Here is a 13,082-nt window from a genome sequence, read left to right on the forward strand (position 1 = left end):
GGTGCAGTTTCAAGCTTTCCCTTTTGTCCATGTATCCATTAATGTTTTTCCTCTTCCTCAAGTACTAGCTTTTGAAAATCTGCTTCAAAACAAGGAAGCCACTGTCATTCGTAGAAAAAAAAAAAAAAAACCTCATCATCAATATGTGGCATCCCTGGCCCCAACCTACTAAGCGGGAGGCAGAGATCCCAGGTCATGGCTCCAAGTGCCCTGGGGGTGGACACATCCCCTGAGCACCTGAGCACAATGGAGCCCCATGCAGGTGGGATATGAAATCAGCTGTCAGTAATTGGGTGGCCCACAGATATCATTCGGCACCATTTTTCACATTTTTATATTTCCATTATCATCTCTAAGAGGATGAACAGCATCTTGAAGGGAGAGCTCACCTTGTAGCCTCTCCACCCCACTCCAATCCTTAGAATCAGAAACAAAATTTGCACCCTATCGCCTGGCTGGAGTTCCCTTCATGAAGGAATAATTGACTTTCCAATGGGACTTCCGTAAAGTCAAAAATTAGGACCCACCTGGGCAGTCTGAGGCGGGGAATAGCCTTAAACCACACATTTTCTCCAGGGTGGCACAGAGCTCACTTCTAATTAGAGCTTTTATGATATCCGAGCTTTTTAGAAGCTGGGAGAACAAGCAGGGCAGGGAGATCTCAAAATGTTCACCTTCCACTTGAACACCTGTCCTCAAATGGTGATCGTTAGGATGTGAGTGGCCAGAAGCTTCCTAAGTTTTAATGCCCTCCTCCTGGACCAATCAGCATATGTAAGGAAAACCAGAGCCCCATCAACCCACCTGCAGCTCTGAGTTTAAGACTAGATGGCTGTCTAAGTGCCATGTGATCTGAAGTCCCCAAGGCTTCCTATTAAAAAGCACGTCCTCCGCTGACTGGCACTGTGGCCTGAACAACCTGAGGGCAGGAATTACCCCAGAACCCATGCAAGTAGAGGACCTGCGAGGGGAGCCAGGTTAACTCCAGAATGTGGCAACTTCCTTCCACTCGCTTTCTACTCGCATCAGTTCATTTCCTGGGTTATGTTAAACAGACCCAGAAAAGGCAGATTTTGACGATGGAGCAAAGGAGAAGGGACAGCCTGGGAGGATGGGTCTGAGTGAACCAGGAAGTCAGTGACTGAGCTCCAGGGAGAGGCGCAGGGCACAGGGACTACACCCAGCTTCTACCCTGCCTGGAGGTGCCCCAGATGGAGCCTGTGGACACTGGGACCTGTTAGCCTGAGAAGGAAAGTCTGAGGCTAGCTGGTGGCTGGGGACGAGAACAGAGGCGAGGGTAATGGAAGAAAGAGGGACGGACGGCCTGTTAGGCTCTGTGCTGGAGGAGGCCCAGGGGTGAGGGAGACGGCTCTGTGTCCCCTGTTCTACCACAAGGTTGGGAGAGGCGAGAAGAGGCATCAGGAATGCAGGCTGGCTTTACTTAGGGAGGGTGGGAGTGGAGGAACATGGGTTTAGTCCTACAAAATAGCATTTTTAAAATTATTTGACTATTAAATTATCATGACCATTTAAATCATCCTGTAAATGCCTGAAAGCCACATGCATGTCCATCTGTGTTTCCTGATTGTATCTGAACTGCCTCTTCTCCATGCCTGACTTTCATGATTGACAGTACACAGGAGTAATACAGTGCAGCCTCTCTGCAGCCCACAGAGACCAGGGACCACCAAGGAAAGAGGAGGAATCCGGAGTTGCTTTCAAGGACTGCTCCTTCCTGGAGACAGTCTGTGCTCACTCCCCCCCACCCCTACCCTTGCTTGGACTACGCAGACAGCTCTGTCTATAGCCAAACTCCTTGCACCTTGATAGATGCCCACTCCTGCCACATCACCAAACCTGCCCTTCACTAACCCCTGTGGAACCTCCAAAGCCTCAGGAGCTACTCTGTGAGATATTAAATATCCATAAGATTATATAGAAAATTCCTGCAATATTTTGTGTTTAACACTCATTTACATATGCTGAGCCAGGCTCTGTGCTAGACTCCACGAAAGGAAAGCAAAATACAAATGATTGTTGGAAAAAACGAAATTATAAATCTCAAAGAAATTCTGCATTAGCAGTTGACCACTCCTGACCATGGCCCCAGACACTCCAGAGTTCTGTTCAAAGTCATCTGCCACGGGGGGCCTCAAGTAGGCAGCTTTGAGAAGCCCTGCAAGGCTTCAAGACTGTACCAACTTCCCTTGCCCCAGTTCCATCCTTGCCCTCACTGGGTTCCGCAGGCCTGGACAGCCCCTGCCCACCTCCCACCTATGCTCAGCCCTTCCTGCAGACCTGCCTCCAGTCCCTGTCCAGCCAGAAGCTTCCTCCAGTCACTCGGGTCCTCAGCATCCCTCTCCTTAGCTCCTTACTCCCCTTGCCTCTTGGTTCACTCTGCAAATACTGCCTTTCGCTTTTCCCTCTGTGTACATGTGCACTCCATGCTCTCCTGTACAGCAGCCCACCCGTTATGCCAAAGTCGGGAACACTCCAAAGTCAAAGGACAGATTCACATTGTTTAAAACCCACAAATATAGATGTTTAAATATTAGTATTGAAACAATAACCACACCTCCCCCTCTTAAATAAAACATTTACTGGTGTAATCCAGCATTTCAGTCGCATTGCTTAGTTGAATCCTTGGCCTTCGCAACTGAACACATGCCCGCTGTCAGCAGCTCTGTTCACCCTGCCGGTCACAGCAGCTCCAAGTTAATGAGACCTGTGCTTCTTATTGGTTGAGTCAATTTTTTGCTGTGATAAAATACACACACACACACACACACACACCCTGCTGTGAAGAGAGGACCCCCAAAATACTGCTGAGGCTAATGAAAGACTGAGAGCACCATGAAATCACTCAGAGGCTAACTTCATCCACTGAGTTACCGCAGCCTGAATTCGGGCAGTCCAAGAGGAGGGAGAGGCACAAGCGTGCCCCCCGCCCCCTCCAGGGAGCGGGCCTCAGCTGTCAACAAGGTCAATTCAGCTCCACACAGTACTCCACTCTGCAGACCCACCACAGGGCACACCACCCTTGAACAACCCAGAGCGAGGGCCGCAGTCAGAAAACCCCCTTTCTTACCTGCTGTGCCTCTGTATTTCCCAACTGTCAGCTTGTAGCGCTCCTTGCTGGAGGCCACTTGAAAGAAATCATACACGGCATAAGCGGATTCGTTGACGGTCTGCAAGTCCACTCGCACCTCATACCGGGTGGGGGTGCCCGTGGTGAGATTGTGCAGTTTTTCAAGTCCTAGAGACATGGGATGGAATTCTAGTAACCAGCCAACCCTACGCGTGAGACCTCGTCATTTGCATCTGAGACTTTCAGAGCCAAAATTCACTTTAGCCTTTACCTTCTCTGCTAACAAGAAGCCTTCCCAACGCTTTCTCTTTAATTTTCTGACTCTACTATTTCTTTGGCACAGGCATGCCAATGACTTCTATGGAAGGCACCATGAGGGGAGCAGAGTGATCATGGAATTAATCCACAATAGGCTCCATCTCTCTAAAGGAGAAGCAGCTCTATTTATCAATCGTTAATCTCACCAAGTGGAAAAACAGAGCAACACATTCCGATCCCTGAAGAAATCTGCCCCAATCCAACCACAAATACCACCTACTCTACCAGATGCTCAATGTCCGGCTCTGACTTCTAAATTTCACATTTCCCGCTGCATGTTTGGCTATTTCACTCTCTTTGAACATTACTCCAGAAGACAGCAGAAGAGGGGAAACAACATCCACCACCCTCGGCATCCCTAGCAGAATTTCAGGGACAACAGAATGTCTCCCCAGTCAAAGCCCAGGACCCCAGTTCATTGACCCCTTCTCCACTATGGGGTCTGTAAGAAGTCCAGGCTCGGCTGACCCTGCAGAGCTCAGACACAGCACAAACCCCCGGGGCATTCCTCCCTCTCTCCACTGCCATGGCACAGGGGCACAATGTCCCTGTCACTTGGACCTCTCCCTGAGTGTAGTGGGCATCCTTGAGCTGCCTGACCTGCTTGTCAAAGGGGAAGTGACCCCTCTGCCACCCCCACCCTCCCAATGCTCAGAGAACCGACCAAGCCAGAACTCCTTCATGGGGTCCCCAAAGCCTTCCACGTAGCTCCGCCAACGCTTGAAGAAATCCAGTTGCCCAGTGTTCCGTCTCTGGAAGACCTGGGAAGGGAAACAGGAAATAGGTGCTCCACCTGGACATGCTAACAGACAACTGAGTAGAAGGGAAATGATGTTTATATTTCCAAGGTGGTGCAGGCAGACAAGAAGGGACTGTGAACCCGAACATACAGGACTCCCCCGAGGAGCTCCTCTTTGTGTATATTTTAGAAAGAATTTTCATCTATGTATCAGTTGATTCATGGTATTTATCCACCATATTAACAAGTGTTATTTAGATACAAGAAGTATGCTGGGTGCTCAAATGTGGAGCACCTACTACAGAAGGTTTCTGCCCTCAATTATGGAGCACAGAAGAACTGGGGACTGTGATATAGTTACTAGAGGTAGGCTCTGTAGGGCAGAACATTCCAGACCTTTGCTGGCTCTGATCTGTAACCTTCAACATCTGTTCAACTCAATTGGGGCCCATCATGTTGTCTGCCCTCCCTCCTTTAAATAGTTGGAAAAATTATTTTAGTTCACTTGATTCCTAAATAGCAAGTATTTAGTATTTTGGGGGGGGGGGAGACGTTCACTCAAATATTTATTAAGCATGTAGTTGGCACCATGCAAGGTGATAGGTGAAACAGGTAAGCCAGAAATGCTCCCTGCCCTCATGGACCCAGGAGCCCAGTAAATGAAATAGACGTGGATTAGATAATCCAACAAATAAACATGCAATTAAAACAATGATAAGGCTATGAAAGAAGATGCAATAGGACTGTGAAAGAGTGATCAAGAGGCCAGGAAAGCGCCCCAACAGGGAAGTGGAGAGAGCTGCAGGATGGGTAAGGGTATCGGGCAGGAGAACTGGAGGCCAGGTTGTTGGGGCTCTGGAGCTGATTAGGAAGGGTCAGGAAAGGCAGCTGGAAAGGCGGGCAAGGGTAGACACTGGTGGGGCTTCAATAAGCATGGCTGAAGACATTGGCCCAGTGGACGAGCTGTGGGTTGTTGAAGGGTCTTAAGCAGGAAGTGAACTGTTCATACATCCATCTTGCTCAGACCTGTCTGGCTGCAGCATAGAGAATGGAAAAGTGGACGAGAGAGGTCGAGTTAGGAGGCCAGTGTGGAGTACTTGACAGGAGGCTGCCCTAAGGATAGACAGAAGTGCCCAGAAGATCAAATTGGCAGATGTGGGGATTGACAGAATGTGGAACTGCAATAGGAGAGAAGCAAGAATGAGTCTTACTGAGTTTGGGTTTGCAGAGCCTGGTGACTATTCACTGAGCTGTTTTCTTGGATGCAGGATTCTGAGAGAGGCCAGGCTCTGAGAGGACATGGTAAGAGTTACTTTTCAGGTTTCCTGGTGAATGAGTTCTTGCAAGGGCTAAGTTCTAAGGAGAAGCTAGGCTGGATGTCGAAGGCAGGTGTGCGTCTGGGAACACTAGGAGTTCACCAAATCCTGATTCACTTTCCCCTTACCAGGAACCCATAAAGAGCTCCTTCCCTAGCTCCCCTGGCAGTTAAGTTGGAGCCATGTGACTATTACTAGCCAAAAGGCTGTAAATGGGAGCACAGGAGAGCGGATGGGGCTCTCCAGGTTCTCTTCCATTGCCAAGTGTGGTGGCAAAGGCCACATGTTGAAACCACAGAACCACAGGATGAAAGCAGCCTGAATCCTGCATCACCACTTAGAAATGGCTTCACACCAGAGCCAAAAAGCTTACATGCCATCTGGAACCTGGGGCTGGTTTGTCTTCACAGCATGACCCACTCCATCCTAATGAACACAGAGCCACCAGACACAGGAAGAAGAGGAAGTCATGGGAAAGGATGAGACCACTCAGGAAGGAACCAGCAATGGATTTGACAGCCCTGGGGAAGGGTGCGTTCATTAAGGAGAGGGAAATGTAGAAAGAAAATCAGAACAATGTGGAGTCACAAAAGCCACAATGAGAAACATGGTCCAGAGTGTCAAACCATGAGAGGTATAGGAAATGGAACCAAACCTGTCCCTAGAATTCAGAGACAGAAATCACCAGTGACTTTAAAGCCAAGGCTGTTGACAAGAGATGGGGGAGTGCAGGGTGCCAAACTGGAATGGGCTGAGAGTGAGTGAGGAAATGGAGATGGAGTGAGGTATTATCTCACAGGTGGGCTGCTTTCTTTACAAAACTTCCTCTATCTGGAGAAGGAAGGTAGGGTAGTTCCTGTCAGAGTAAATTGAGTTATTTTATCTGAAATAAACTAGAAGAGTACCTAAACCAAAATACATCTGTGTGCACTATTGGAATTGATAATCCATATAATTCCACCGACCTTGAGAGCCAGGGGCTTGAATTGCATCTTCCTCTCCACCTACTTTCCTTTGTGTCCATTCAAAAGAAATCCCAACCCAGGCTTCACAGCTCATATTTCCAAAGAAAACACATTATCCTGAATTTGGTTAGGCAAACCTTCCAATAGATGTGTGGCCTTTACATTTTTCTCTGGGAAGAATCGGGGTGGGGGTAGTGATGCTACAGTCATGCTGAAGCTCCCATCCTGGTAGCTGGCCCAGGAGGTGCTGAATGAAGCACCCACAGTGAAGGGGAGTCCCAGCTCTGAGGCAGCCACAGCCACATCCTGGCAGGGTGTGGGGAGTCAGCCTTTCTGTTCCTGACCCTGGGCAGCCCGTTGAAAAACAGGGACAGAAGTGGGAAAGAAGAGTCCACCATGCAGAGTTGCTGGGAAGATTTCTAGATGCCCTACAAACATGTCCTATAAATGAGAAAGAGCTGAACAGAATTTAGGAATGGTCACAGCCAACAATCACAGGTGGCATTGGCCTGTTGGTGTTGTTCCCCTTTTCTCAAGTGTCCCTTTGTTAGAATTGTCCTGCTCCTTCTTTAGCTTCCTTCATTCTTTGCTCATTCGCTGGCTCACATAATAAAACTAATCGAGCATCTGCTGAGTGTTAGACCTGGATCAAGAATTTATGATGCCATTTTACAGCTGTGAAAGTCCAGAGAAGCAAGTAGCCAGTATCACACAGCTAGTAATTTAGTGGCTGAAGGAAGGGTAACACACACACTCACACAAAACCTCATCTTTAATCAAAAAGGTTGGAAACACCCACTTTGTTTCCTGGCAAGGTACCAGTGCCAACCCCTCCCCCGGGCTCTTCCTGTATCACAGTCAGGGGAGGCCTAGGGCGGAAGTGAGACTGATGTTTGCTTCCCCGTGCATCATGTTATTAGGGGACAGACAGATGAGGATGGTGGGAACACAAGGTTCAGAGAATAATCCTATAAGATAGGCCCACTGTGCTGACCCCCACCTGCTTTCTTTGCCAAAAAGCAATTTGCCTGCAGCCTTGCCTAGCCTAAGTGGACCAGATATGTCACATTCCTCAGCAAACTACCTGATATCTGCAAGGAAATGCAGGCAGGAAATAATGTTGATAAGAGAAACCCATACTTTGAAGGAAGAGACTTTTGTGACTCGTTCATAGAAGGGTAGTTCCTCCTAACCCTAAATCTGTAAGAATGTTTGGTTAAGAAGTCATTTAGAACCAGACAGCATGGGCCAAAGTGACCTAGATGCCAAGGCAGTAGAGACTTGAAAGTTCAATGTCACCCTGCTGTCAGTCAGACAGGTAACCTGGGTGGGACTCTCTGGAAACTTCTCTGAGATCCCCAATAAAACTGGAGTGCAGGAGAGGCACATTGTCCTTCTCCTCTCTGAGAGACCCATTCTCTCCCTTGAGAGTGTCCCCTTTCCCTATCCCTTCCATAAACTCATGCTTATTATTCTGAAAGGCACGTCTGAAATCCTTCTGACTTGGTCACAGGAATTGGGTTTAAAGAATGGGTCTTTATGCTGCCTCAGCTTCTCAGAAGATTCTAGCTCTGTACCAGTGTCACCTTGCACAAGGTCAGGCTCAGAGCCAAGCCTGCCCTCTGAGGACAGGTGCCTCACAGAGGCCTCTGGTCTCCACCTCTCATTCATGAGCCTGATTCCCACACTCACCCTGATTTTTTTTTTTAATAATTCTCCAGCATGGCCAGGGAATCTGATTCTGGTGTTCCTGACTCATTGTTTAGACTAAACCACATCCTCAGGCAAGTTGATTAATATTTTCCTAAATTGTCAGATCAAGACACCAATAGCCCCATCTGTCATGGGTTAAAATCAGGGCTTTAAGCAAGGTCATTAATCACAGTAAATCATAACACATTGAACTCAGAGTCTGGCACATATACATAATAATATTATTATATCTCAATAAATGCTTGTTTGCATTGTATTAAATCAGCTTTGAGTGAATTGACTCCCAGGGATCATTTATACACCTTGATCAGGCAGCATTAATTGAGCCACTCAGAATCTAGTCCATTCCCTTTCTGACACCAACACACTCCATAATGAACTATTTGGGAATAACAAGAGCCCCTTAGAGAACCAGTCTCATGGGAGAAGAATCTCTTTGTGTCTGGCTCTATGTGCCAAAACAGGCCTTACACTCAAGAACTTAATATCCTAAATGACTAAACCAGGAAGAAAAAAATCAAAATTGCCTTTAAATGCCTTGGAAAGAGCCTCTGATTCAGTCCCTGAGACTTCCAAGATGGAAACATTTCATCAGTCCCGGGGTTCCCCAGTTGCCCCAGGGCAGTGTTCTTCCAGCCTGTTCATCAAAGTGGGGTCCCGCCACCCAGGATGGAGAATTTTCTTAAAAACCTTCTAAAGGCTCAAAAGAAGCAATGTTCTCTAGGTCAGCCTTCAGTGACAGAAGACTCCAGAACCCCCAAAGTGAAAATTGTCAGTAAACTATGTGGAGAACTTTTCGGGATTCCACGTTTTCTGGAGCATGTGGCTTTGCAGTGAACCCTGCAGGGTCCTGGCTCATGTGGTTCACCTCCAGGGGACAGAGAACTTGACTTGAGAGGGACTGGGGGACGGGTGTTGGTGAGGATGAAGGGTGGTCTCAGGATGTCTTTTGCACAGAAGGTAGAAAACAGGCTTCTCGACGGGGGGGGGGGGGGCTTTCAGTCTGATTTGTTCACTACTAGATCTTGAGTGCACAAGACAGTGCCTGACACACAGTAGGTCCTCAATAAACACTGTGCAATAGTTTGCAAGTTTTCCAGGCAGCCAGACTGACAGAGCTCATTCTAAAGTTATCCTAGACAGATGTCTTCTTTCCTATGTGGGTTTGGCTTTCGAAAGCCACACTAGGCAGCACAACGGGCCAATGGTCAATTACAAGCACAGTGGCAGCAAATTGGGCTTCAGGCTGGAAGGGTTGGAATGCCCAGAGTCACACCAGTGCCGATGAACAGCAGCAGGTGCAGGGGGCGCTGGTCAGGTGGAAGACTTCCCTTGCTGCATTCTGCTCTGATATTCTACGGATCAATCGGGAATTCTCCCCATCCAAAATTCCCATCCTATCCAATGACGGCTTTTCAGCTGTTAAATGCCCCTGTGCAGACAGTGAGTTTTCTTGATGCTGCTCCTCGGATGGTCTCATTTCAGCCATGGATGCTCAAGTGTCTTTGGTTTCCCAGGCCCCTGAGCAAATGTGTAAATGAATATAGCTTGGGCACTAAGAGATGGCACTTTCCGTTTCCACAGTGGGTTGACAGTGCACAGCAGGCAAAGGTCGCATGCTGGGTGAGGCAGTGAGAGCTTCTATCGGTTCAGACACGGGGAGGAGAGGGGAGGGAGATAGAAGGATCAGATCACCACCTTCATATGACTGGATCAGGCATGGAATCAAAGGAGAGGCTGTGCAGTTTAAGGGACAATGGCTCAAGAAAAGAAAACCTCCTCAGAGAAGAGAAACTACTAGAACTCTGTCCAAGCTTCCCCCTTTCAGGTCTTAGTCTTTCAAATCAAATCCCCAAAGGCCTTGTTTCTGTCCTGTGGAGCCAGGGTGGCAGAACCTAGACAATAGGCTCTGTCATCCTGAGGACTGAGTCCCCAGAGAGGCCATGTGTTTCCATCTTGAATGGCCTGAGGTGACCCATTGGGAAAAACTAATGAGTAAGGAGGCTGGAGTTATATATATAATATAACTAATATAATATAATATATAATATATACACAATATAATATATATAATATAATACATATAATATATAATATAAACTAATGAGTAAGGAGGCTGGAGTTATATATATAATAATGACTTTGTCAGTAACTTGTGTGACTCAGTCAAGGTGTTTTTCTCTGTGGACTTCACTTTCCCTGTCTGTAAAACAGGTATAATAATCCTCCCACTTACTCTAAAGCTGTTGGGACAGGGTCATGTTTACAAATGTTTAGGAACATAAGTAACGCACACAAGCCACGTGGTCACCAGCCTTATTTAACCAAGCCTGATCTATGACCAGTAGTCAGTACGAAGCTCTGTCCTTACAGTAGGTTGGGATCACTCTCAAAGCAGCTGCAAGTCCCCAAAGCTCCTCTGTCCCCTGGATAAAAATGAACTAGAGCCCCAACACCCTGTGAGCAGCTGTGACCAGCTCCCTAGGAAAGCAGTCGGTGTTCCACAGAGTTCCCAGGCTCTGCAGGACTCACAATCCAGCCGCCTCCGTCTGTGTCCATGTCACAGTACACCTCCAAGGGCCTGCTGGCGTCGCCATTTATGTAGATGGTGTAGAGACCACTGGCAGCGTTGCTGTTCTGCTGCACCTGGCTGCAGTCCGAGGGGTGTGGGAAACGGGCATCAACTGGAAGGCGAGCAGAGGGACAGTGTGGTGAGAAGGGCAAGGGGGGCGGCTTTTCCCTGTCCGTAAGGCAAGCTATTTTGTTAGGAAATCAGATCATAACCTTCTGCTATTTTGCTCCTTCAAACTCTTCATACACATTTTATTTTCCTCACTTACTCTGCTCTCATCAAACTCTGCAAAGGCATTTTAAGGCTAAGTTCACATCACTTTCTCCCCCAATCCAATTCTCCCACAAAATAACTCTCCCTTTCACTCTGACTTTACTGTCTCCACTGTGGGATGGATTTCTTTGAAATCCTTAACTCCGTTTGCATTGCCCCATGCCCCAAGAAATCCGGAACTCTGCAAGCACTCGCTCACTCCAGCCTTGCCACTGCCTGTCCTCTATGGCACTGCCATTCAGAGGCCAGGATTCTCGTCACCTGTGGAGAGGGGGGTGGAGACGCTCCTGCTCCGGCGATCACCCTTAAAGGCAACCAAGGACACAGGGTAGGTGGTGCCCTGCTCCAGGTCTTGCAACTCCAACCTCTGGTCGCCCCTTCGGAGCTGCACCTCCTACCAAGCAAAGAAGAAGTGGGTGGTCAGTGATGCGGTTTATGGCCCCAGCATGCTGGATGTTGAAGCTTTCCTTGGTGCTACTGACAGAAGCTCTCCGAGGGCTCAGTGGCAGCCCAGAAGCCCAGTGGGTCCTAGCCACCTCTCTGAGGGCCCAGCCACGGAGATTCAGCACTACTGGAATACAAGCTGAGAGCCAGGCACCGCCACTCCTCCAGCACTGCCAGACCCTAAGGACTTCTTCTTCAGACACCCACCAGAGCACTGACCACAGCCACCACTAGCAGCAATTTGCTGACAATGATGGGCCGAGGAGGTATTTAAAAGGGAGTGAAACTGGCCATTGTATCTGTGGACACAGAAGTAGCTGGTATTTCCCATCTTATTCCCTCTACAAGCACAGGGCTACCTCTCCTAGCAGGACTGTCAGAAGCATTCATTGTAATAACGAATAAGTCAAAATGCCTTCCTTTTTTTCTGCCTTTCTTTCTACCTTACCAAGGAGAGAGAAGGACAAGTTTTGAAAATTTGCTGGCCTTCAGATTCAAGGGTAGATACAACCCTTAAATAAGGATTTGTCAATTCATTCAATATATTTTTATTGAGCACCTACCATGTGCTAAGCATTATCCTAAGCACTTTAGATATAGCTATAAAGAAAATGGACAATGATTCCCCGCCCTCGAAGACCTCACATTTTATAACCTCACTGGTTATAAAAATAAATAACACAGGGAAGATGTGCCACCAGCAAATGCACAGTGGTTTGCTAGGAGCAGGCACAAAGCTTAGACCTAACACTGAGACCAGTGTTCACAAATGACTGTGCTTAGATGTTTGGTATACACAGCTTGTGATCGATGAGGACCCACGGCATGATTAGCATGTTGCCAGCCAGACAGCAACTGAGGTGATCTGCCCAGTCAGTACCTCCACACAGAGGCTGTGGAGACAGGACACTAAGGGAAAAGACAGAGAATATCCAGTACCTTCACTGAGCCATTTGGGAACTGGTAGGTCAGGATGTAGCCATCGATCTGAGCAGAGGGAGGCATCCAGGTTAACACCCCACCAGAATGTGTTACCCCAAATGGACGGAGGTTTTTGGGAGGGTCAATTTCTGTAAATAAAAAGGCAGGTAATTATCATTACTAAGGTACAGCTGAGGCAAGGCCATTTCTGAACTATTGGTTTATATTTTCTCCCTACATATCCTCCCATTTCTCTTCCTTCCAGTGTAAGTTTTTCCTTACCAAAGGGACTTCCTGTCCTCTGTTTCCAAAAGTACAGACCCACTGAGAACAAGAAGATTAAGAAATAGGGTGCTGGATGGGTCCCAAAGGGAGGGAATCTGGGCCCCCGCCTCCCCTAGCAGATTCCCATAAAGCAGTGGAGATGAGCAGCACAGGGGAGCAATGAGTTCTTGGAGGCAGCAGGGCTCCCAGGGTGATGTGGAGCCAGGAGACAGCCACAGACCTAGAAGGGCCCCCACACAGGAACCAGGGATGCCTCAGCAAGCACAACTCTGGTGTGCTCACTGTGAAGCACAACCGGGATTATGATAAAAATTAAGTTCCATGGAAAGATAATTCCCACGATGGAAATACAAAGTTACATTTCTTAAATACCCACGGGTGTGGCATACATTGGTGTCTGCTGGTAATGCATACCCAGCAACCCAGCACAGAAAGAAGTGGGACAAGA

The 13,082-nt window shown here is 48.0% G+C and overlaps 1 protein-coding gene across 1 annotated transcript in view; it reads right to left on the minus strand.

Moving 5' to 3' along the window:
• Nucleotides 1-13,082, minus strand: part of Tnn (tenascin N) — a 72,938-nt gene that overhangs the window by 5,961 nt on the left and 53,895 nt on the right. The window contains exons 16-20 of the mRNA XM_046430272.1: nucleotides 12,368-12,498; nucleotides 11,246-11,378; nucleotides 10,672-10,823; nucleotides 4,071-4,167; nucleotides 3,089-3,256 (exon numbers count right to left, since the gene is read on the minus strand). Of these exons, the coding sequence (XP_046286228.1) occupies nucleotides 3,089-3,256; nucleotides 4,071-4,167; nucleotides 10,672-10,823; nucleotides 11,246-11,378; nucleotides 12,368-12,498 (681 nt within the window). The remainder of the gene's footprint in view (nucleotides 1-3,088; nucleotides 3,257-4,070; nucleotides 4,168-10,671; nucleotides 10,824-11,245; nucleotides 11,379-12,367; nucleotides 12,499-13,082) is intronic.

Source organism: Marmota monax, unplaced genomic scaffold, assembly GCF_021218885.2.
Source record: "Marmota monax isolate L192 unplaced genomic scaffold, Marmota_monax_Labrador192_F-V1.1 WCK01_AAM20220418_F8-fsc00055, whole genome shotgun sequence".
Taxonomy (NCBI): Eukaryota; Metazoa; Chordata; class Mammalia; order Rodentia; family Sciuridae; genus Marmota; species Marmota monax.